The sequence below is a fragment of the Myxine glutinosa genome, chromosome 1 (assembly GCF_964187855.1).
Source record: "Myxine glutinosa chromosome 1, kmMyxGlut1.1, whole genome shotgun sequence".
Taxonomy (NCBI): domain Eukaryota; kingdom Metazoa; phylum Chordata; class Myxini; order Myxiniformes; family Myxinidae; genus Myxine; species Myxine glutinosa.
The window spans coordinates 172,060,391-172,086,830 of NC_136261.1; the positions used below are offsets into that span (position 1 = coordinate 172,060,391).

The 26,440-nt window shown below is 38.9% G+C and overlaps 1 protein-coding gene across 4 annotated transcripts in view; it reads right to left on the minus strand.

The window, feature by feature from the left end:
• Positions 1–26,440, minus strand: part of LOC137431271 (lipase member H-like) — a 133,655-nt gene that overhangs the window by 14,294 nt on the left and 92,921 nt on the right. The window contains exons 8-12 of one of the 4 annotated variants that reach the window (XM_068122414.2): positions 23,815–23,985; positions 20,191–20,277; positions 14,093–14,198; positions 7,357–7,515; positions 5,405–5,656 (exon numbers count right to left, since the gene is read on the minus strand). In XM_068122414.2, the coding sequence (XP_067978515.2) occupies positions 5,650–5,656; positions 7,357–7,515; positions 14,093–14,198; positions 20,191–20,277; positions 23,815–23,985 (530 nt within the window). In that variant the 3' untranslated portion in view covers positions 5,405–5,649. Of the gene's footprint in view, positions 1–5,404; positions 5,657–7,356; positions 7,516–14,092; positions 14,199–20,190; positions 20,278–23,814; positions 23,986–26,440 lie in introns of those variants that run through there. The other 3 variants (XM_068122404.2, XM_068122431.2, XM_068122424.2) reach the window with 3 other exon arrangements.

Sequence of the window (26,440 nt, forward strand, 5' to 3'; positions counted from 1 at the left end):
GACATGCCAATGACCAGGTGATTTGGCTGCAAAGGATATTTTTGATTTATTAATTAATCAATTAATCGATTAATTATTTAATTATTCGATTAATGACAAAAAAAATTTTTTTTTTTAAGTTACAGATTCTGATGAAATAGTGGTAGTTTATGTGTTCTCTGACCAAATTGATTAATAATTTAATTTTTTTATGATTATTATTTATTTATTTTCATTATTAATCATTTATTTATTTTCTTTCTCATTTGGCCAATATCTCAGGCACCTTTTGAGCTGGGAAGCTAATATTTGGACATGAGTGACCAAGTGATGTGGCTATCAAGGATATTTTTGATTTATTGATTAATCATTTCATCTATTAAGTATTTATTGATTAATCGATTAATTATTTATTGAGTAATCAATTAATTATTTAATTTTTTATAAATGACTTATTTAATTAAATTTCTAAAAGATACATCTTCGGATGAAGCACTACTGGTTTAGTTATGCGATTAGCCAATTGATTATGAAAATATTTTGTGATAATCTTTTATTGATTTTAATTATACAATTAATCAATCAATTAGTGTACACCTCTCCCTCCCAATGCAGCCTCAATGAGCTGCACTGCGGTATTGCCGGGCGCCGGAGGCGCCCCGGCAATGCCGCGCTGCAGCATATTTAATTATTTGGCATGGGGCGGTGTACTTTGAATGTATGTGTACTTGTTTTCTTGTTTGTTTTCTTGCTTGTTTGTTTGTTTTCTTGGTTGTCCGGACGATATCTCAGCCATCCTTTGAGCTAGGAAGCTGAAATTTCGGCACAGTAGTGAGCAAGTCCTTTGTCAAATACGGTATTTTTTGTTTTTTGAATAATCAATTAATTGAGGAGTTATTTAATTATTAGCGTTTAATTAAGTACTTATTTAATTAATTAAATTTCATTTCTCTTCTGACCATTATTAACTCAGGCACCTTTTGAGTTAGGAAGCTGATATTTGGACATGCCAATGACCAGGTGATTTGGCTGCAAAGGATATTTTTGATTTATTAATTAATCAATTAATCGATTAATTATTTAATTATTCGATTAATGACAAAAAATTTTTTTTTTTTAAAGTTACAGATTCTGATGAAATAGTGGTAGTTTATGTGTTCTCTGACCAAATTGATTAATAATTTAATTTTTTTATGATTATTATTTATTTATTTTCATTATTAATCATTTATTTATTTTCTTTCTCATTTGGCCAATATCTCAGGCACCTTTTGAGCTGGGAAGCTAATATTTGGACATGAGTGACCAAGTGATGTGGCTATCAAGGATATTTTTGATTTATTGATTAATCATTTCATCTATTAATTATTTATTGATTAATCGATTAATTATTTATTGAGTAATCAATTAATTATTTAATTTTTTATAAATGACTTATTTAATTAAATTTCTAAAAGATACATCTTCGGATGAAGCACTAGTGGTTTAGTTATGCGATTAGCCAATTGATTATGAAAATATTTTGTGATAATCTTTTATTGATTTTAATTATACAATTAATCAATCAATTAGTGTACACCCCTCCCTCCCAATGCAGCCTTAATGAGCTGCACTGCGGTATTGCCGGGCGCCAGAGGCGCCCCGGCAATGCCGCGCTGCAGCATATTTAATTATTTGGCATGGGGCGGTGTACTTTGAATGTATTTGTACTTGTTTGTTTTCTTTCTTGGTTGTCCGGACGATATCTCAGCCATCCTTTGAGCTAGGAAGCTGAAATTTCGGCACAGTCGTGAGCAAGTCCTTTGTCAAATACGGTATTTTTTGTTTTTTGAATAATCAATTAATTGAGGAGTTATTTAATTATTAGCGTTTAATTAAGTACTTATTTAATTAATTAAATTTCATTTCTCTTCTGACCATTATTAACTCAGGCACCTTTTGAGTTAGGAAGCTGATATTTGGACATGCCAATGACCAGGTGATTTGGCTGCAAAGGATATTTTTGATTTATTAATTAATCAATTAATCGATTAATTATTTAATTATTCGATTAATGACCCCAAAAAATTTTTTTTTTAAGTTACAGATTCTGATGAAATAGTGGTAGTTTATGTGTTCTCTGACCAAATTGATTACCAATTTAATTTTTTTATGATTATTATTTATTTATTTTCATTATTAATCATTTATTTATTTTCTTTCTCATTTGGCCAATATCTCAGGCACCTTTTGAGCTGGGAAGCTAATATTTGGACATAAGTGACCAAGTGATGTGGCTATCAAGGATATTTTTGATTTATTGATTAATCATTTCATCTATTAATTATTTATTGATTAATCGATTAATTATTTATTGAGTAATCAATTAATTATTTAATTTTTTATAAATGACTTATTTAATTAAATTTCTAAAAGATACATCTTCGGATGAAGCACTAGTGGTTTAGTTATGCGATTAGCCAATTGATTATGAAAATATTTTGTGATAATCTTTTATTGATTTTAATTATACAATTAATCAATCAATTAGTGTACACCTCTCCCTCCCAATGCAGCCTCAATGAGCTGCACTGCGGTATTGCCGGGCGCCGGAGGCGCCCCGGCAATGCCGCGCTGCAGCATATTTAATTATTTGGCATGGGGCGGTGTACTTTGAATGTATGTGTACTTGTTTTATGCTTTTTTATTAGTTCTTAAATTATTTTTCAAATTATTTTTCAAATGGAATTTTCCTATTGCTATGGAACCACTTGGTTGTGTTCCTGGTTATCTAACTCATGATGACAGCTTGGAAATTCCCTTTGCTTGGGAACTACCTAGTTGGGCGACAAATTATTTGGTCGGCCAGAACGTTGGCGGTGAGTGGAATTATCTCATTGCTGGTCGTCATAAGGTTAGTTGTCAAATGCCAGGATCAGTAACTTACCACTCCTACTGTGCGAATATCAGCATAACTTAAGTTGTGGCATATTGAATAACTGTACACTGCAACCAATCTTGGAGCTCTTGGTACCCAATGACTATTGTTGGCAGCAGAGGTAAAAAGTGCAGCTGTGTTTATAAATTTTTAGTCGTTAGATGGGAAATCTAAAGCAAGAAATGGAAAAGGAGAAATGAAACTTCCTAAGCTTATGTGAAGTCCAATGGATAGGAGAAGGTGACTTCATGAGTATATAATGGTGAAACAACGATACAGGGATAGTGGTAATAATTTTAAAGATCAACCAGGATCTGATGCGCAATCAGATCATAATCTTGTGGAAATTGAAGCAGTACTTAGAGTGCAGAAGATCCAAAGTGGAATAATTAGAAAATGATAGAACCTAAAGAGGCTGAAGGAAGAAAATGAAGAATTTGTAAAGTAAGCACTAGCTGGTCAAGATAAGGATACCACCAGTACAAATGAGCAATGGAAACAGATTTAAGAAACTGTCAAGAAAGAAGGGGAAAAGAGCAAAGGGATTTTAAGAGGAACAAGGAACTGCTACTTGAGGTCTCCCACCTTATGGTGGTTTGAGGAATAGATCTGTGTAATAGGAAAGCTAAATATTCAACAATTTTTGAAATATAATGTACCATGATACATGATATATGATACATATATGATATCATGATACATATATGATACATCTCATGATACATGATATGATACATCATATCATGATACATGATATGTGCCATATCATATCATGATATGGCACATCCATGTGCCATATCATGATACATGATATGTATCATGATACATGTATGTATGTATCATGTATTGAAATGTCATGTATCATGTACACAAAAATACGTGGATGGATGCTCAGTCATGTATCCCTGGCGTTGGCTTAGCGGTTAGGGTGCCGGCTTGGGATCCTCGGATCCTGGGTTCGAATCCCGATCGATCGGTGAATTAACACCAGGGAGGTTCACTTAGCCTGTCATCCTTCCGAGGTCGGCAAATTGAGTACCAGCTTGCTGGGATGAATGATCACGGTGTGTACCCCGGTTTAGAGTAGGTACACCGTATCCCTGCGCATCGTAAGAGCGTGACCAAGGGTTGGCGTCAGGAAGGGCATCCGGCCATAAAAACATTGCCTCAAACGGAACCATGATTGTCATGGGGCCCGCAAGGCAAAACCCCCGCTCTAGCGGGGAAAATGGCCTTAAAACGATCATTCATTCATTCATTCATTCATTCATGCTCAGTCATGAGCGGATGGTTGGTCAGTTGTTCGGACGGAGTTCATGTGAATGTACCCCATCTATGACCTTGTCGGAGGGGCGGTGGACAAAAAGGATTTAGAAACCATGCGTTACAACTGCAATGCTGAAAAAGGTGGATGAACGGAGAAAATGGAAGAATTACACTGAAGATGGCAAGCTGAAATATAGACACTTGGATAACGAGCTAAGAAGAGAAACAGAAAAGATATTAAGAACAATGGTTAAAAGAGCAGTGTGGTATACTCGAAGAATTGAATCGGCTAGGAAGAGCAGACCTTAGGTATGCAAAAGCAAAGGAAATTTGTGGCACCCAGTATAAAAGACTGAAAACTAGAACGGCACTCAGTAGAGAGCAAACCTCCACCTGGTTGGCCATATCACTCAATGGTGAAGAATCACTTTAAAAATTCTACTAGCTGGATCCAATCTTCACCAAAATCGAATCGAATCGTCCTTGTCACACACACAACCTGTCCAAATAGTTTCGTCCGAATCCGTCCACAACTTTTTGAGATATCCTGCTATGTATAGTTTTAGGCCCTATCTCTCAATGGTGAAGAATCACTTAAAAATTCTAGTAGCCGGATCCGAATCCGGATCTTCACCAAAATCTAATGATTTCGTCCTTGTCACATACGCTGCATCTCTGCCAAATTTCGACCCAATCTGTCCACAATTTTTCTAGATATTTTGTTCACAAACGGACAGACAGACAAACAGACAGCCAGGGGGTGAAAACATAACATCCATCCACCTCTGGTGGTGGAGGTAACAACAGCAATATAGAGTAAGGTAAGGTGTCTTATTAACAAACCATGATGAAATGGCAGGAGAGTATTGAAGAACTATATACAATAAATTTACCAAACCTGGATTGATTGAGCTAGAAGAAGAGAGTAATGTTGACATGGATTTTATTGGACCATCAATGCTAGAGATAAAATAAAATATAAAAAAAAAATTTATTTTAATTTTTTATTTAATTTTAAAAATGAAAAAAAAAATTTTTTATTTAAAAAAATTTAAACATTTTTTAAATAAAAAAAAAATAGGAAATATATTTTTTACTTTAACATTTTTAATTAAAAATTAAATAAATTCCGACGTAAGAGCAGCAAATGAGATTAAAAAGCGGGAAAGCGGATGGAATAGATGAAATACCTGCAGAGTTGATTAAAAACATGGGAAAGAACACAACATTGATGTTCAAATATTGACTGTGCAAAGACATTTAATGTTTGTTTTGTTGATTTTCAAGAAGCATTTGAGCTTATTGACTGGATGATTAAGCTCTTGACAGTGCTGAAGGAGAGAGAGAGTGGACTGGAAAGATAGACGACTCATAAGCAATCTGTACATGCGACAAACAGCATCAGTGAGATTGGCGAACCGGGAGTTGGAACCATGTGTAATTGGAAAGAGGAGTTTCACAAGGGTGTTGTTTTTCAGCATTCCTCTTCAATGCCTATGCGGATTGCAGAAGCAATGATGAAATAAGTATTTGAAGACACAGAATATGATGTTAAAATTGGAGGGTGAATGGTAACATCAGTTAGATTTGCAAATGACAAAGCACTTTTATCGAGTAAATAAGAAGTATTACAAGTTCTGGTAGATAGATGAGGAATAGCAGACAGGAACTTTGGAATGAAAGTGAACATCGGAAAAACCAACGTGTGATGCACATCTCAAAATTACCCAAAAATATTTATATACTTGGAGAAGGAAGCGACTTGTTTTGGATTGTTGGTTTTTATGGATGTCAGATTTGGACTTTACAGAAAGAAGAGACCAACTTGTTAAATAGCTTTGGAATGTGGGTTTGCAGGAGAATGGAAAAGATCAATTGGACAGACAAAGTAACAAATTATGAAGTATTGAGGAGAGTGAACGAACAAAGAAATTTGTTGAACGTTTATAATTATGAAAAGCAGAGAAACTGGGCAGGGCACTTCCTAAGAGGAAATGGACAAGTCAGAGACGTCATGGAGGGAAGAGTTCAAGGAAAAAGAAGAAGAGGAAGGAAGAAAATATCAATGCTGGATGACTTAGCATTTTAAAGCTATTATTGGAAAATGAAAAGACTGACACAGAACAGACAGACATGGAGAAGACAATGAGCCAAGGACCTCCTTTTGGGCAGAGTACACACTATGATGAGTGCATGTGTTCACATTTTGCCTGAGGAAGAAATGCTGAAATATATCTATCTGGTTTCTTCCCAAAATTTTTCTAGGTCTAGGAGCTCGGACTAGGAGCTCGGGCTAGGAGTCAGGGCTAGGAGTCAGGGCTAGGAGTGAGGGGAAGGAGCTCGGGCTAGGAGTCAGGGCTAGGAGTGAGGGGAAGGAGCTAGGACTAGGAGGTAGGGATCTTTGTCCCTTTCATATTTCTTTATACTTTTTCATATTTCTCTTTATTCATTCTAATTCTTGCTTCTTCCTTATTTCTCTCTTTCTTTATTTATCTGTCTTCGGAGAAGTGAATTCTTGTATTATTTTTTTCTGTAAGGCTCACTTGGCTGTGCCTGGATGGGTTTGAGGGTAGAGGAGTAGCAGCTGAAACCCGAATCCTATCCAGGTTCCTCCTGATGACTCCATCTTTGCTTTTTACATTTTTTTGGTTCCTTCTGATGATTCCAATGCAGTATTTGGTTTTCTGTTTCATTCTTCATGAGAAAAAGGAAATCTACAACTCTGGCATATAGCAACATGCTAATATTTTCATCATCATCATGTGCCATGCCCTATACAGAGCGTTGTTCCTGCTGAATCAGTAACTAAGCTACAATCCCGATTGGCTCACCACTCCGACTCAGGAAGTCAGGGCAGGAAGTTGGAATTTGGCCATGGTGCCGGCGATACGTCGCATTCTCTTCTGTAACTCACCAGGATGACAGTTTATATCTGGACCGAGATTCAAACCCAAGCTAGACAGCTTAGAGGCAAGTGTGTGTACCTCTAGGGCCTAGGCCATCTTGCCAGTCCTATTTTCTCTATAATTTCTGGAATAGAGAAGCATCCATGTGCCTTGTGGATTGCTGGTGCACATGCATATTAATGAGCTCTGAGATGCAAATCAACTTTGTCTTTGTCCAATGAAGTACATCATCTTGTACTCTAATTGGCAATGCGGATAATGAAATATTTTTTGCCAAAAAAAACTTACCCTGGTACAGGCAGTGCAAGGAAATGCAAAGAGGTTCGCACGTTAAGCCTTGGCCCACTCCTCCTGCTAACAGAGCCAGATTGCAGCGTAACAAGAACTCGCAGTGGAAAACCAGCTGATCCGCCAAATGCCACAACTTGAGATTGAGAGGTTGGAGAACTGTTGGGAAAAATATAATTAATGAAGTGAAGCTACTGTGGCTCATGAACAAGGTGATTAACAACACAAGGGCCACAACCACAAGGGTAATGCTTTTCATTAGGTTAATATAAAAGGCAACAGCTTAAACCCGCCATCTTATTGAGAAAAAAAAAATCTTTTCTTGTCTTGTTGTTTGCATTCTATACAGAATACTATACAAAGGAGTCTGAAATATTAATCTCATGGCTTTAAAAGTGATCGTAATCTCATGGCTTTTTAAAATTTGGATAATTGATGCAGTTGTTGGGCTTGCTTCTTCTTCTTCTGCATGCAGCAGAAGGCTGCAGGGTATCATCATTGGCTGGAGGCATGGCTTTGCCGCTGATGAAATGCCCGCTGCTGGTTATGGCAGGAATTTGGAATTTGTTCATGCTGCCGGTGATAGCCTGCCTACTCTTCGCGAAGAGCGCCATGGGATTGTTAACATCCACCAATGAATGTAGGAAGACGGGACGCCCGTTTAGTGTCCATCCGAGGAGCAGCACACACATTGATGAATCACGCTGCCTGTGAAACACTTGGATGCCAGTTTATAGCTGGGCCGGGATTCAAACCCAGGCTAGATAGTTTAGTAACGAGAGTGCATACCTCTCGGCCATCCTGCTAGCCACTGGACTTGCTTATGGCAAAACAAAAATGTTTCTAATTTATAAAGAAACTAGAGCAATGCGACTGTGTCGCCAATATGCCTCCGCATTGTCCCACAATGAGTAGATGCCCTCTTTCACTGTCCTAAAAATAAACAAGTTTAATTTAAATCCCTTCAGCTGTTTTCAAGTATCACATTTTCACCAGCCTTGACAGGTTTCACATCGATCGGCGAAGCACTTTCAGAGAAGGGATTTTTTTGAAATATCGGCTTTCAAGCTAATATGGCTGCCATACCACCTGACATATGACATGAAAAATGTACACACTGCATATGTATGGGTGGAGTATCACGTTTGCGAAGTTTTGTGTTGATCGGATAAGGTTTGTTTTTCTATCCAAGATGGCTGCCAAACCACATGACATATGATGTCATTATTTTCAAACTATATGCAACAGTGTTGCTAGATGATATTTGTAAAATTTCCCATCAATACGGTAAGTGGTTTCAGAGATATAATTATTTTATATTTCCCTTCAATCCAATATGGCTGCCACACCATGTGACCAATGATGTTTTCGTGATCATGTTTTAATCGCCATGCCTAGTCAATGACACATGTAAAGTTTCGAGTCAATCGATTTGGTGGTTTGGGAGAAGATGTTTTTATAAGGATTTAGGTTAAATCCAATATGGCTGCCAACCCATGTGACCTATGATGTCATAAATTTAATATTTCAATACAAATGGGTCATAGATCATGTGCAAGCAATTTCAGATTTTTAGGATAAGGAATTCGATTATAACATTTTTGCCTGGTATACCACTTCACCTATGATGTCATCATGATCATGCTTTTGTTCCCCATTGGGAGTACTTGATAATGTGCCAAGTTTCAAATTTTTCCATTCAGCGGTTTCCAAGAAATAATTTTTTAATTATTTGCATTTAATCCAAGATGGCTGCCATACCACGTGACCTATGATGTCACAATTATCATACAAACATCGTGCATGGGTGTCACTCCTACCCTGAAAGCTTCGTCTTAATTGGACATATGCTTGCTGAGAAAAACGAGGTTTAGCCCGTACGGACGGACGCCAACCTGAAAACATAATGCCTCCGGCCACCTTTGGCGGTGGAGGCATAAAAAATATTTGATCGTGTAGCTTGGTTAAACATTTATTTTAGCTAGTACAAAGCAGTGTTTCATCAAGGTTGCAAATCCTTAAGGCACAAATATAGCAAAAGCACAACCAAGTAAAAAAAATTTTTTCACAAAAAACAAAAGCTCAAAAAGTACAATATGAAGTTCTTGCAACTTTTGTGAATATGTCTTCCCCAAATACAACCTTTGAGATCTTGAAAGTAGTAATTGACAAAACACTTGGACTGACACAACTGATTGGGAGTAACTGATCTGGGTTCAATTACAATTGTAATTAGTTAATGTATAATTAATTGGAATATTTTGCAGTTAAACCTTAATTTGTAATCGAATGCCTTTGTATGAGAAATTGGAGTTCAAATAGGCTTTTATTAGCAACGAGTAAAAAGCCCGTCATGGGTTGGACCTGTTTATTCGATTTATTCCACGGTACAACCTCGTGAATGTGCCAAAGTCTGAAGCCTCGGCCGAGTGTCAGGCTTATATCTTCTTTATTTATTTGACATCCTACGGAAATAAATGAACACTCAGTTTACTCTGTGCACGTTGCACATCATGTGCAGCAAATTTCACCTCCCTGTTCCTTGTATTTATTGTTATTTTTTAAAAAACGCTTCTGTACACCGCCCTTGAGGCTCGATTTGCAAGCCACCGTCTACAATTCCAATAGAAGAGACATAAATACTCTTTTATGGAAAATGTTTTTCGAGTTTGTTTTATCCTCAAAAATAGATAGTAGTGAACACACATTCATGTTAAAAGATTGGCCTTCATTAAAACCCCTTATAAAGGGGGACAGACATCTGTGCAAACACACAAACTGACATTGTGTTTTATATGGTAGATTCCACACGATTCTTTGAAATTTGCGCAATCCTCAAATGTACTCATACTCCGAATAAACTGGAGGAGAGGAAACGCACTAACCCGCAAGTATAAGAGGGCTGGGTTCGTTTAGATCGGGTTGGAAATGATTGTGGATGAGAATGGAGGATGATAATGACATGGGATAGTGATGAATAGGTTGACATCCCGTTACATATTCATAGAAGGAAAATAACTAGAACAAATTCAGGGAGCGACTTGTAAAGAGCTTGATTTCAGATTGTTGTTTTTATGGATGTGAGATTTGGACTTTATGGAAAGAAGAGAGCAACTTGCTAAATAGCTGCGTCTTCTCACGATAACCTATTCAACTTTGAAGAGAGTGCACTATACCTCCTTGATGCCATGGAGAGAATAGTGGGATTGAACAGTTCCAAAATGTAAGAGAATGACAAACAAAGATGATGTGTGCAGTTAGCTTGGATTTGGGGATGTTTAACAGGGAGGAGTTTGCCAAAAGAATGTGCATGTCCTAGAGGATTTCCAGCATTTAAATTTGTGGGGGTTTTTTTTAGTTAATTTTTTTTAATTCATCAAATTCCCTTCATTTTTGATCATTACTGATCACCAATTAATCGAAGGTATGTCTGTTGTGCATATTGTAGGAAACAGAGAACTTACATTATTGCCCTTTAACATTCTTTTTCGGAAATACGTAGTGGACGTTCATGGAAGATCTTGAGCAAAATGGAAGGTAACAAAATGGAAAGGAGAAAACACCAACAACAGAGTAGAGGTGAGTGTGAGATCAAGGGGAGGAGGAGAAGGACACATGGGGTGAATAAACCGCACACAAGCTGAGTTCAACAACAAGAAGCGGAAGGGAAAAGTGGGGATGAAACAGAAAAGGCATAAATCAACCGACAACTAACAAACAAAAAGAGGTGAGGGAGAGGGGGAGAGGGATCACAATAACCTGGAATAGGGAGTGCTTGTGAATGGGGTAACTTGGGGTGGAAGAGATTGGGAGTATGGATGGGGGTAGTGGTGAACATCTTTCTTGAAGCCCTGGAGCGAACAATGGGACTGACAGACTGGGGAAGATGGTCCACATGCTAGAGAAAAGAGGAACAAATGAGTGCAGGGTAGCAGCGAGCCTGCATTTCAGGAATTTAACAGGAAAATAGTTATTGGCAGACAGTGTGGACCCTGCAGAAAATTTGGCGGGACTTAGCCAAGACAGGGCAGAGCAAGACCAAAACGAAGGGAGTAGAAAATAGAGAGGCTATCAACCTGTCTGTGATGTGAGAGTAACAGCTTGCCTAGACACTCAGTTTTGTAACGGGAGAGATCCCAACGATTTTGAGGGCTTTACTTTCCACGGCATCAAGAATTGCAAGATTTGAGGCAGGGGCGCCAGCCCAAAGGCAGAGCATTACTCGATGAAGCTGCAAATGAAGGCCTTGTAAGTTGTCAAAAGTTCAGATTGGCCAAGGAAAGCTCTTGCACGATGGAAGCTGCCCAATCGGCACTTGGATTGGAGGCCATGTTGGAAATATGGTCTGTCCAATAAAGATCATGGCTGATGGTGAGGTCCAGAGGTTTGAGTGACTTAACCTCTTCAAGTGGTTTGTTTACGAAGTAGATTGATGGGAGGGTTTGCTAGATGGTCTTTTATGAGAGAATTAGTGAGAGTGTGAGATTTTTCAGGATTGAAAGAAATATTCCAAGTGTTTGACTGGCATTTGGAATATATCTTTCAGAGAGGGCTGCTGCCTGGCAATCTTAAGAATGAGGGATGTCATGGCAGAGGGTGGAGTGAAGCCCACAAAAATGTGCCACAAATGATGAAGCCCACAAATGATGAAGATGAAGAGGATTTTCTAGAGAGTCAGAGAGATTGTTGATGAGGATTAGGAATACTATAGGGTAGGGCTGAGAATAATGCCTTGGGGCAGTCCAGTTTTGACAGGAAGAGGAAATGAAAGGATTCCATTGAGAATCATACATTGGCTATGAGAGGAAGTCAGTAACCCAAGAATGGAGTTTCCCTTGGATACCGTCGGCAGAGCGTTTGGAGAGTAAAGCAGGATGCGGATTGCCATTCCAGGATGCGGATTGCCAGGTTGCCATTTGTCGGATTCCCCCTTTGATTGAAGGAAGAGGAGGTAAGGTTTTTTTTCAAGGCAACTGTCTCACTAGTATTAATTGTACCATGGGCGTGAGGATGGGTGTGATAACTGAAGATGAGATGGAATACATTTGTGCATCATGGGGAGCAGGTTTCTGTGGAAGAATTCCCAGGTTGAGTTAACATCAGGGGCATTAGATATGATAGACCAGCCCTAAAGTGCAATAGCTCCTTTCAGTCCCTGCCAGTTTGCCTGAGTGTACTATCAGACTCACATATCTGAGAACAAGCATACGATTGCTTGGATTAACCAATTGGAGTAGAGGAAGAGCAGGAGACATTTGTGGGGAAGTTGATCATAACCAAATCCAGAAGGGAGGATTTGCCATTGACAGAGATCCGGGTGGGAAAGTTTAGAGATCGAGTCAGTCCCACGGAGTCACAGAATGTCTGGTGAGAGAGGTGCAAAAACCCAGCCAGTTGGCATGGTGACAGTTAGAATCCCCACATATGACCAAGAGACAGTTGGGATGAATGGGTAAAGTTGCTCCATGTCGTCTGAGAGAGAAATGTAAATGAAGTTGTCACTGTTTGGAGGACGGTACAACACACAAAGAAGAGGTGGGAGTGGAGGGGACGTTGCAGCCAAAGATACTCCTGGGGTTTGGGAAGTGTAAGAGCAGTACCGTACACTCAGAGTGAGAACTGGAGTTCTGGATGAACAGTGTGACTCTGCCGCCAGGACGAGTTTCAGGTTGGTCAAATCGGAAGAGACAATAACCAGGGAATGACAATAAGGAGTCAGGGATGTCCTGTGAGCGGAAGGATTATGTTAAACAGATGGCATCCGATTTATCGGCAACGGCTTGGATTGCAAGACCTGTCACGTAGGAGCAGAGGCCTCAGATGTTTGAGCTCCACACAGTTAGGGACAAGGGAAGAAGAGCTATTGCTATGGTGCAGGAATGTGTAAAAGAGCAAGGAGAGGGTATGGGTCAGGGTGAAGCTGAGAGGGCGCCTGGCGGGGGAAGCTTGGAGGGTGCGGGGTGGGGGGAGTTGGGAGGTGAGGATGTGGGGCAGGAAGGAATTTGGGTGGGTGTGGGGCAGTTGGGAAGCCGGAGGTGTAGGGTGGGTGAAAAAGAGAGTGGGAGGGGTAGGAGAGGAGGTGAGGCGGGGGAAACCAAGAGGGGATAGAGAGGAATAAGCTGAGAGGGGGTGAAACAAGGGGGAAGCTGTGATGGGGTGGGACGAGGGGGAAGCAGGGAGGCGGGAGGGTACTGACGGAGGGGTTTGCTGCCCTTAATGGACATGAAGGGGAATTTACTGTAGTGTGCAAACAGTCTCTGCAAAATTGACTTCTCAAGATTCCCAAACTGGGCATACGTAGACAGATTTCATGGAAGAGGTGTTAAAAAAACTTTTCCATTTAAGGCATGGAGGAACATGGTGCTGTAGGTACAAGAGGAGGGTAGATGAACTAAGCTAATCTGAGTGAAAATATTTTGGGAGATAAGCCTTGTGAAAAAGAAGATGAAGCTATCACATGAAGAAGAAGAACAAGTTCAGAATAGTAGTAAGAAGTGTGTAAGTCAGAAGTAAGTCAGAAGAAGACGAGTAGTAAGAAGAAGAAGAAGAAGAAGAATGCATGGGTTGTTCCTGATGGAGTGGTAAGGAGAGTCATTTTAAAATGCATTTTAAAAGCGTTTAAAAAAATGTTATTAAGAGGTATTAAAAGTGATAAATACATAATTATGGCCAATTTTATAAAAACCGTGTCACATGGCCGGCAGCAAAGGGAAGTTAATTAAAAACACAACTCAACCTTTCAAATGTGGCGAGGCTTGTGAGACCTTCAGTGGTAACCATCCTCATCTGGAGGCGGATCCATTTTGAGACCCGCTGGCTCATCTTCACTAGGTATGGTGAAGCTAGGAGGGTTGAGAGATAGTTATATCAAGCTTATAATAAATTTCACACCTTGTACAAAACACCTTTATTTGGAGTAATGTGGGCAAATATGAATCCTTTACCATTTTACATTTGTCTGCCAAAATGTTCATCCCTTCCAACGTCTACCCACCGTTGGCCCGCCAGGACAAAATGACTTTGGCCCAACGTTGGTTTTTGACGTTGACCGAACGACGGTGCTGACGTTACCCCAACGTTGGCCCAAAGTTGTTGTGTTATCAATTTTGATAGCTACATGCTACTCTTAAATTTGTCCTCTGCAGTAGAGAAAACCTTTAGCAATATTATTACACACAATCAGTCGATGTGGCATTATTTTTTTTACAGGCAAATATATCAGTATAAAAACATAAGAAAGTAAAATTAGCCCCGAGTGAGCTGATGGTCATCTTGAGGTTGTACTTCAGACCACTGACCACTCCCCCTTGGGAGGCCCCCTGATCCCTTGGGAGGGCCCTGATCCCCTGGGGGGGGGGGGGGGGGGTCCCTGATACGAAATCGAAATATCTAAGAACCAGCGATCGTACAGCCCATCGACGAGAAGGGCTGCACCAGGTTTCAGAGCAATCGATTGGTAAATAAAGGACAAGTAGGGATCCAAAGTTTGGGTGTTAACCCCAGCCTTCCCTCCCCCCCCCCCCCCCAAGGGAATCACTATGATCCGAAATCGAAAAATCTAAGCCTGAGCGATTGTTCAGGCTGCTGTCTTGTATTCATGTGTCAAGTTTCAGAACAATCAGCCGGGTGATAATGGAGGAGTAGCAAAAATAGCAAAAACTTAACGGATGGACGGACAGACATCCGGAAACCATGACCCATTTTTCGAGCATCGAGATGAGATGACCTAATTACACGAATATATAATGAATCTAGTGAGAATTTGCAAAGCTTCATATGTTGCGAATTAAAAAATAAAAACCATTAAAATTACAACTTAAGTATTCTGGACTTAAAATATAGTGATTCATTGTAAAATACAAAACTAATCCCCAAAAAAGAAAACTTGTTGCATGTCCAAATGTCACTATTTCTGTCACTTTAAAGTCATGTACAATGCATTGTATTGAAATGCAGGAACTTTAGATCAAATTAATCGCCTACCTTTCTATTTCCACTTTGCATGGACACCATTTCCCATTCTTATTTTTAGGTACAAAGGTAGCAAATGTTATAATAAACACAAAATTGTTTTTCTACCTTGAATTTTACTTATTCATAGTTGTGTCGAGAGCCTCGAGAACATGTAAATGTCTTGAAGTCGAAACTTTGTTCGTGTAAATTCACGGTTTTTGAGAAAAGCAGAAATACTTCTTGAAATAATTTTACAATCAAATTCTACACCACAGTTCCATAAATAGTGCACTGATGAGCAAAGTAGCTATCATTTTTGTGTACACATATTATCATGTCAAAACAATATTGTGTAAGGATAATTGCAAATAAATTTAAATAGCCAAATGTGCACTTATGAGGTTTTGACATTAGGCCATGGATATACAGTGTTATAAACGAGTATGCCTGTTAAGGTAATGTGGAATATATATGATAGGATAGGAGCACCGTAGGAGAACAACAAAAACAATCCAGTGATGAACATCAACAATCTCGTTGTTGTTGGGATTGAAGCGCTGTCCACCTGAACACCGCTCAATGGAAAGCCATGACTTCATTCGGCGTGGTGAATGCTTCGAGAAAGGTATACTTTTGACTAGATCAAATGCAATAAAAGTTGGAAGTAAATTTACAATATGTAAGTGGAATTGTAAAACATTAACTGAAAAGCATCCGAAAATGCAAAGCCCAACAGCATCAATTTGTATTCAGATGTTTTCCGTATGCTCAAAATAATGAAAATGGTTAAAGAATATATGAAAATTGATGATTTTATGCAGCCTTGACCTTTTGAGCTTCAAGAAAAAAAAATCAGCTTCGAGCTTTTGATTGGGTGAACCCAATATGCAAATTCTTAACATATCAGGTCAATTGGATGAAAATTGATAATTTTCTGCAACCTTGACCTTTGAACTTTTGATCTAAAAAATACAATCACTGCCTACCTTTTGATTGGTGAACCAATTCAGTGACCCAATATGCAAAATTTTCAATGTTCAGGTCAATCAAGTGAAAAATTATAAATTTAAAGCAGCCTGGTTTAAAAGCAGCCTGGTGTTGGCTTAGCGGTTAGGGCGCAGGCTTGGGATCTTAGGATCCTGAGTTTGAATCCCGGTTGATGGCTGAATTAACGCCAGAGGGGTTGACTCAGCCTGTCATCCTTCCGAGGTCGGCAAATTGAGTACCAGCTTGCTGGGATGAATGATCCCCGGTGTGTACCCTGATTTAGAATAGGTACACCGTATCCCTGCGCATCGTAAGAGGTGACTAAGGGTTGGCGTCAGGAAGGGCATCCGGCCATAAAAACATTGCCTCAAACAGGGAACCATGATTGTCATGGGGCCCGCAAGGCTAACCCCCGCTCTAGCGGGGAAAAATGGCCTTAAAACGGTCATTCTTATTCATTTATTCAATCATGTGAAAATTGCCCATTTTACGCAACCTTGACATTAGACCTTTTGATCTAAAAAAAACAACACTTTGTAGCTTTTGATTGGTGAACCAAGTCAGTGACCCAATATGCAAATTCTTAAAATTTCAGGTCAATCGGGTGAAAATTTGTGATTTTACGCAACCTTGACCTTTGACCTTTTGATCTTAAAAAAATAATTAGCTAGCTTTTGATTGAATCAATTCAGTGACCCCATATGCAAATTCTTTAAATCTCAGGTCAATTGGGTTAAAATTGGGGATTTTATGCAACCTTGACCTTTTGATCTAAAAAAACAAACAATTGTGCCTACCTTTTGATTAGTGAACTTTTGATTTGAGAAGTGATTAGTGAACTTTTGATTAGTGATTCGTGAATTCAGTGACCCAATATGCAAATTATTAAATTTTCAGGTCAATCAGGTGAAAATTGGCGATTTTTCGCAACCTTGACCTTTGACCTTTTGATCTAAAAAAAACAATCAGCTTATAGCTTTTGATTGGTGAACCAAGTCAGTGACCCAATATGCAAATTCTTTAAATTTCAGGTTTCACGCAACCTTGACCTTTTGATAAAAAAAAAAAGCAATCGGGTTGTAGCTTTTGATTGGTGAATCAATTCAGTGACCAAATGTGTAAATTTGACAATTTTCAGATGAAAATTGACAATTTTATGTGAGGCTGACATTTGACCTTTTGAGCAAATTATTAATTTGTCTTCTCCATATTATCATAATAAAGGTTTGTTGAAAATGTGATGACAAAACCCGAATAGTAAATTTAAATTTCAGGTCAATTGGATGAAAATTTATGATTTTAAGTGACGCTGACCTTTAACCTTTTAACCTTTTGACAAAATTATTAATTTGTCTGTTCCATACTATCATAACAAAGCTTTGTTGAAAATGTGATGACAAAACCCAAATGGTAAATTTAAATTTCAGGTCAATTGGATGAAAATTTATGATTTTAAGTGATGCTGACCTTTAACCTTTTGACAAAATTATTAATGTCTTCTCCATATTCTCTTAATAAAGGTTTGTTGAAAATTTAATGACAAAACCCAAATGGTAAATTTAAATTTCAGGTCAATTGGATGAAAATTTATGATTTTAAGTGATGCTGACCTTTAACCTTTTGACAAAATTATTAATGTCTTCTCCATATTCTCTTAATAAAGGTTTGTTGAAAATTTAATGACAAAACCCAAATGGTAAATTTAAATTTCAGGTCAATTGGATGAAAATTTATGATTTTAAGTGATGCTGACCTTTAACCTTTTGACAAAATTATTAATTTGTCTTTTCCATACTATCATAATAAAGGTTTGTTGAAAATTTAATGACAAAACCCAAATGGTAAATTTAAATTTCAGGTCAATTGGATGAAAATTTATGATTTTAAGTGATGCTGACCTTTAACCTTTTGACAAAATTATTAATGTCTTCTCCATATTCTCTTAATAAAGGTTTGTTGAAAATTTAATGACAAAACCCAAATGGTAAATTTAAATTTCAGGTCAATTGGATGAAAATTTATGATTTTAAGTGATGCTGACCTTCAACCTTTTGACAAAATTATTAATGTCTTCTCCATATTCTCTTAATAAAGGTTTGTTGAAAATTTAATGACAAAACCCAAATGGTAAATTTAAATTTCAGGTCAATTGGATGAAAATTTATGATTTTAAGTGATGCTGACCTTTAACCTTTTGACAAAATTATTAATTTGTCTTTTCCATACTATCATAATAAAGCTTTGTTGAAAATGTGATGACAAAACCCAAATAGTAAATTTAAATTTCAGCTCAATTGGATGAAAAGTTATGATTTTAAGTGACGCTGACCTTTAACCTTTTAACCTTTTGACAAAATTATTAATTTGTCTTTTCCATACTATCATAATAAAGGTTTGTTGAAAATGTGATGACAAAACCCAAATGGTAAATTTAAATTTCAGGTCAATTGGATGAAAATTTATGATTTTAAGTGATGCTGACTTTTAACCTTTTAACCTTTTGACAAAATTATTAATGTCTTCTCCATATTCTCTTAATAAAGGTTTGTTGAAAATTTGATGACAAAACCCAAATGGTAAATATAAATTTCAGGTCAATTGGATGAAAATTTATGATTTTAAGTGATGCTGACCTTTAACCTTTTGACCTTTTGACAAAATTATTAATTTGGCTTTTCCATACTATCATGAGAAACCTTTGTTGAATATTTGATGACAAAACTCAAATGGTAAATTGAAATTTCAGGTCAATTGTATGAAAGTTGATGATTTTATGTGATGCTGACATTTGACCTTTTGACATTTTGACAAAATTATTAATCTGCCTTCTCCGTGTTATCATACTGAATCTTTGGTGAATTTTTTTATGACAATAGCTCAAATGGTAAAAAAAAAAAATGTTACGGCCTGGAAAGACACACACACACACACACACACACACACACACACACACACACACACACACACACACACACACACACACACACAGAAGTGATTGCAAAACCCCGTCTCCTGCTGTGCAGGGGATCAGTTAACTAGAAAGTCACTCCGTTGAGTGCAAACCTCTGGCAGGCTCAACAGTTTACGTTTCGCAGACCATTCATAGACCGGATTTGCATCCGTACCTTAAAGAAAATGTAATCAGGTTATTATCGTCACCAACCCAACTCATCCACCAAGTTCCATCTGAATCCGTACATAACTGTTTGTTTGTTTTTGTTTTTGGCCCCACTCTCTCAATGGTGAAAAATCAATTTAAAAGTTTTTTTTAAATTCTCGTATCCGGATCCAGATGTGGATCCAATCTTCACCAAAATCTAATCAATTGGTCCTTGTCACACACCCTACCTGTCCAACAAGCCTCGTCTGAATCCATCCATAACTTTTTGAGATATCATGCTATATATCGTCCCCCCTAACCCTCCTATCACTCAATGGTGAAGAATTACTATAAAAATTCTACTAGCCGGATCCGGATCCAGATCTTCACGAAAATCTAATAAATTTGTCCTTGTCACACACCTGATCTGTGCACAGAATCTGTCAATAACATTTTTTGAGATATCCTCCTCACACACAAACAAACAGACAAACAAATAAGGGTGAAAACATAACCTCCGTCCACCTTAAATGGCGTGGCGAGGGTAATTGAATTATGCCCACAGTGTTTGGTGATGATGTGCGAAGCATTGAGCGAGGAGGTGGTAAATGTGACAAAGGGATAGACACCATCATTTTATTTATTTATTTAGAATTAGATAGTCGCTTTATTTCAAAATATACCTCCCTTTATTGCACTTAGATATGTATTAGTTTCAGAGAATAACCCACATAAAAGTTACTTGTGACACATCTTCATTTGTTGTTTTGATGTGTAATGTTAAATATACACACCGCAAAATGGTTGTTCCTTTCCTGTGTCCACATAAGCTTTCACACTGGAGAACTGGATTGGCATCGTGAGCCACTTGATATGGTAACCTGTATGGAATAAGCAGGAAGGTGTGTAACTTGTAAATCCGGCGAGGAACTGAATGGAAGTGGATAAGCATTCGTGACTGTCCAAGAATCCTTGACTCATTTTTTTGTTAGGTTCCAGTATATTTGAAAACCAGTAAGGACTCACTCACTCACTGACACACAGGACTGTTGAACCCTTGGATTGACTTACTCAAAACCCAAATCTGTCGGAACTTCAAAATCATGACTTGAGCATTGTAATGACTCGTCACAAGTAAAACGTTACAGTGTTTACATTACCAAACTAGAGAACGTACAAAAGTACAAAAGATAATTTGTTGATGTAATTGTTTCAGTTTATAATTCTTCCTTTTCTATGGGGTAGGGATTAGGTGTATACATGACAACTTTGTCAGGTGATCAGCCACACCTGCGAGTGGCTCACTGACACTGCTCCTCATTTGGCACTGAACTCTTAATTGTACCTCCAAGTATGGAGCTGCTGTGCATGCAGAAATCACACCTCGTTAAACCATCTTGGCCAATGTGCTTAAACAGGTTGAGGGGAGTTGGGAACTTAAAGGGGGCACATTCATTACTTTCCTTCCGTTGATATTTCGTCTGCTTGGTATACTCATTTGGTGTACCTCTACTTGCTTAAAGTTAATTTTAAAGTAATTAAAAGTGATATAAAAGGAAAAGCAATAACAGGAAGATGCGCAATTCTACCAACAGTCTCCATCGTATCATCAACCAAAGGCTAAAAGGACATTCTGAATTGAATCTTCAATTATCCCTACTATTTCCATCAAATAAGAAAACTGTGTGTGTGTGTGTGTGTGTGTGTGTGTGTGTGTGTCTGTCTGTGTGTGTGTGTCTACGTGTGTGTGTATATATATATGTGTGTGTGTCTGTGTCTGTGTGTGTGTGTCTGTGTGTGTGTGTCTACGTGTGTGTTCGTGTGTGTATATATATGTGTGTGTGTGTCTGTGTCTGTGTGTGTGTGTGTGTGTGTGTGTGTGTGTGTGTGTGTGTGTGTGTGTCTACGTGTGTGTTCGTGTGTGTATATATATATATGTGTGTGTGTGTCTGTGTGTGTGTGTGTGTGTGTGTGTGTGTGTGTGTGTGTGTGTGTGTGTCTACGTGTGTGTTCGTGTGTGTATATAAATACAGACTTGGCATTTAATATGGAATATATATTTTTTCTTGACTTGGGTTTACTTTCTGAACTCAGTATATCAATCTGGTGAGTTTCTTTTACCCTTCGGTGATGTCTTTGTTGAAAGAACCATGTCACTGATTGTCTTTCGCAGCAAGAAGTCAATAACAGGATTATATCACAAGTGGCATGACAAAATGTAAGGACAGGTACATTTGACGATTGGCTTCACAATCGGGTATATAAGCGTTGTTGCGTTCTGTATTTGTGGAAAACAACTGCTGCACGTCTACAAAAGTTATTCCCGCTTCCTCTGGAGATGGTCCGTCAACTTGACAATGCTGTTTGTCATGGAGTGGTGGCTTTACGAAATTCTGGCATGAAACAGCGTGCTATTGCTCGGCAGTATGGCATCACTCAAGGTCAGGTGTCAAAGATCCTGAAACGAAATGCTCAGAGGGGTGTCCCTACTCCAATACCGAGGCCAGGACGTCCATGCAGAACCACAAGGAGAGATGATCGCCAGCTGCACCGGTTAGTCTGTAATGGCCGTACCAAGTCAGCTAATCGGCTTTGGGCTTAGTGGCAGCAACTGACAAATGTGCCTGTATCCATAAGGCTAGTCAATCAACGACTGGTTCAAGCAGGCTATCGTGCCAGGCATCCCCTGAGAAAGCCACGCCTGAACAGACAACATAGCCAGCGCCGATTGCAGTGGGCCAGAGAGCACCGTCAATGGCAGCCAGGACACTGGAATCATGTGACCTTCAGTGACGAGTCTAGATTTCTGGTCTATCGTCAAGATGGCCGCGTCCGAGTGCACAGACAAGTGCATGAAGCCCACAACGAAGATTGTATAGTGCCAAGAGTCCAAGCTGGAGGTGGTAGGGTGACCGTTTGGGCTGCTTTTCATGCAGGGGGCAAAACTGACCTGGTTGTTCTGAATGGAAACCTGAACCAGTTCAAGTACAGGGTCATTCTGGAAAAAACATTGCTTCCATTTGCTCGTGCAGCCTTTCGAGGAAACTTTGTCTTCCAAGCTGACAATGCACAGCCTCATCGTGCTTGCACGATCCAACACTTTCTTGCTGACCATGGTGTCGAGCATATGGAGTGGCCTGCCATGTCCCCGGATATGAATCCGATAGAGAACTTGTGGGCAGAATTAACGCGTCAAATCGACCACTTGGACCAGCAGCCGACCTCTGTGCGTGAATTGCAGCAGGCTATTGTCACTGCATGGCAAGCGATTCCTGTCCAAACCTTGGCAAATCTCGTGAACAGCATGCCTCCACGTGTACGTGCTCTCCTGAATGCTCGTGGGGGTTACACGAAGTACGGAACTGTAATTCTACTGTCCGTAATCCCAGTCATAATTTAGCTTTTGCTTTTGTTGAAATTTTTTTTGGCTAATGTGCAAAATAAAGAGATACTTCTGGAAAACGTACAGAAGTTTAACACAGTACTGTCCGTGAATTGAGTTCGATATCAGTTTACATCACTTTCAAGGATCAATTTATTTGCTTCGAAATGTCAAATGTGGTTTTTGTTTCTTTTAAAGGTCACATTAACAAAATCTAGAATAATTTCAACATAATTCCAATGAACTTTTGGTTCTAAGTCATCTTGAAAAGTAAGTTCACCCCCACAAAAAAAAAAATTCCATATTAAATGCCAAGTCTGTATATGTGTGTGGGCGTATGTGCACAGACCAATGTTAATATTGCACCCCAAATGGCTTTTAAGTACAGTTTCACAAAGTTGTCCAATATAACCACAACATTTGTACATCTAGTTATTTAATCACATGTTGATATTCTACCTTGAACATGGTCTATGCAAAGTTGTCCAAGCCCAATCCTGAATGTATGATTGCCTGCACCACCCATGATTTTAGGTATGCAGCATGGCCGAAGGGCTTGACCGGTACGCCCAACCGGCCTTCAGCACAGTTTGACAAAGTTGTCAAACCTAACCATAACATTTTTCCATCAAATTTGACCATAAGTTGATTCTTTTTTTTTAACCTTGAATGTGCATTATATCCAAGTTTGAGATGATTACTCCTGTGTTTTGTAATACATATGTGTAGTCTCTTCATCCTGTCTGTCTGTCTGCATGTTGTTGGCAAGAGCCATACTTTTAATATCTCCACTCCTTATAAATAAGGTTTGTCTGTGTATGATGGGTATCCTGCTCGTTCAAATGTAAATGAATTAATGATGATGATTACACAGGTTAACTTTTACTATATAAGAATCATAACCAACCCATTTTCATCATATATTTGGATGTTGGAATTTATTGGGTGACGTAAGAGCCTTTCACATTCCCGAAGGACACACAGAAAGCTATTTTTTTAAACCGTAGTAGTTAAGTCGCCGCAGCAATAAGCTTACCAGGTCGAGGGCAGTGAGTTAATCCCTGCACTTCTGTACAGTTGAGACAAAGTCCCTGTTTGTACGCACTGTATGATTCGCAAGGGAATGCTTGAGGATTGCATCGCCTGCTCAATGATGAAAGGTAATAGAATGATGCTCGCTGATGGTCACAAATTATATACTGCTTTGCTGGTGGGTATGTTTAGAGGGTAAGAAAAAGACACACATTACCATCAGAATCATCATCAGCATTATCATCATTAATCACTAGTAAAAAGCCCATCAAAAATGACTGGTTGGAACAGCTTATTTGACAGTGCAGCCTCGTGAGTGTGCCATAGTCTGAAGCCTCGGCCTAGTGTCAGGTGTGCTATATCTTCTTTATTTATTAGACATCCTATGGACATAAATGAACACTCGTTTTACTCTGTGCACGTTGCACATCATGTGCAGCAAATTTCACCTCCTTGCGCCTTGCAGTTGTTGTTATAAAAAAAACACTTCTGTACACCGCCCTTGAGAGTCGATTTGCAAGCCACCGTCTACATCCCAATAGAAGAGACATAATTACTTTTTTATGGAAAATGTTTTTTGAGTTTGTTTATCCTCAAAAATAGACCGTAGTGAACACCCATTCGTGTTAAAAATTTGACCTTAAAATCCTACCCTTATGAAGGGGGGCAGACATCTGTACAAACACACAAACTGACATTGTCTTTAACTAGGGCATTGCCCGTACGTGGGTGCCCGTTCCTTGCCAAAAAAAAAAAAAAACGCTACCCGTACGCTCTACCCCGCCCGTACGCCCGTAAACAAAAAATAACAACGCTCTTCGCTTCCGCCCTTCGCTCTGACTGAATTGGGAGAAATAATGCACATAAGAAATCGAATTACGTACCGTAATGGCGGTCAGCTCGTAACGCGCACACTGTCCGGAAGTTCGCATATCGCATATCTATCTATCTATCTATTAATGCCCATTTATTCAATTATCGCCAACGTATTTTGGCTTTTTGCAATTTAATCGCAAGGAAAAGTAGAAAGAGAAGAGGGAAAAAAAGAAAAGCCTTGCCTTGCTGCAAACAGCTGCTGCAAACAACAACAACATGGAAGGCTGCACTGTCCGGAAGTTGGCATATCGCAGTTACGATTATTTTAGTGTTAATGGCCAATTATTCAATTAGCGCCAACGTATTTTGGCTGTTTGCAATTTAATCGCAAGGAAAAGTAGAAAGAGAAGAGGGAAAAAAAGAAAAGCCTTGCATTAACGCATTAACGCTTGCATTGCATTAACGGTTCGGCACACGTGATAGCTCGCTGCTCTCTGATTGGTTGAAGCGTTTTTTGGACATAGCTCGGTAGGTACTTGTCCGATTAATTACAAACCTTGAAAAGGCACATCCTCGGGTCCCCAGCAATATACCTGGCAAGTTTCAAGTATATCGGACCCGTGGTTGTCGAGAAACAGCGGTCACAGACAAACACACAGACACACAGACAGACACACAGAGATTACTGGCATTATAGATAGATATGGTAATTATCATCATGTGTATGAGGCAGGCAGCACCTGGCTGCTTATTGTGTACTTTATAGAGTTGTGGCTTTGTTAGTGATAAACTGCCCAATGTAAATCAGTGTAGGAATTTAGAATCTGGCCATAGTACTGAAACTCAATGATATAATGTTTGCTGTAGAAGGGTGCACTCACTGATGCAACACCTTGCCTGTGAAACACCTGGGTCACGGGGGTTTTGAATCAAACCAAGACTAAACAGGTCAAAGGTAAATACACTACCTCTCAGCTCCAGTCACGTTGAAAAAGCAAGTACACCCCATGTAAAGTCTTGACTTTTTCAACATATTTCAACATACAGCTATTTGATCTTCATTTCAACAATATTGATAGATAAAGGTGATATAATATAACAAATATCATGAAACATTTACATTTTGTAGTCCATTGTACAATTTAAATAAACATAAATGCAAATTTAGCATGTGGAAAAAGGAAGTACACCCTTGGCTCTAATAGGTGGTATTGCCCCCTTTGGCAGAAGCAACCTCAAGTAGGTGTTTCTTATAACTGTCTACCAGTCTCTGACATCGACTGGAAGAAATTTTTGCCAACTCCTCCATGCAGAATTCTTTCAGCTGTGCGATGTTTGAGGGGTTTCTTGCATGCACAGCTCGTTTCAAATCCCCCCACAACATCTCCGTGGGATTTAGATCCGGGCTTCGACTTGGCCATTCGAGAACACTCCATTTCTTTCTTTTCAGCCATTCCTTGGTGGATTTACTGGTATGTTTAGGATCATTGTCATGTTGCAAGGTCCACCTTCGGTTGAGCTTCAACTTCCCGACAGATGGCCTCACATTATCCTCAAGCACCCTCTGGTACAATGAAGAATTCATAGTGGATTCTATGATAGTGAGCTGCCCAGGCCCTGATGCAGCAATGCTGCCCCAAACCATAATATTTCCACCATCATGCTTTACAGTTGGTATCAGGTTCTTGTGGTCAAATGCTGTCTTTGGGTTTCACCAAACATGTCTTCTGGTACTGTGGCCAAATAGCTCTACCTTTGACTCATCTGTCCAGAGCACATTGTTCCAGAAGTGCTGGTCTTTGCCTTGGTGTTCA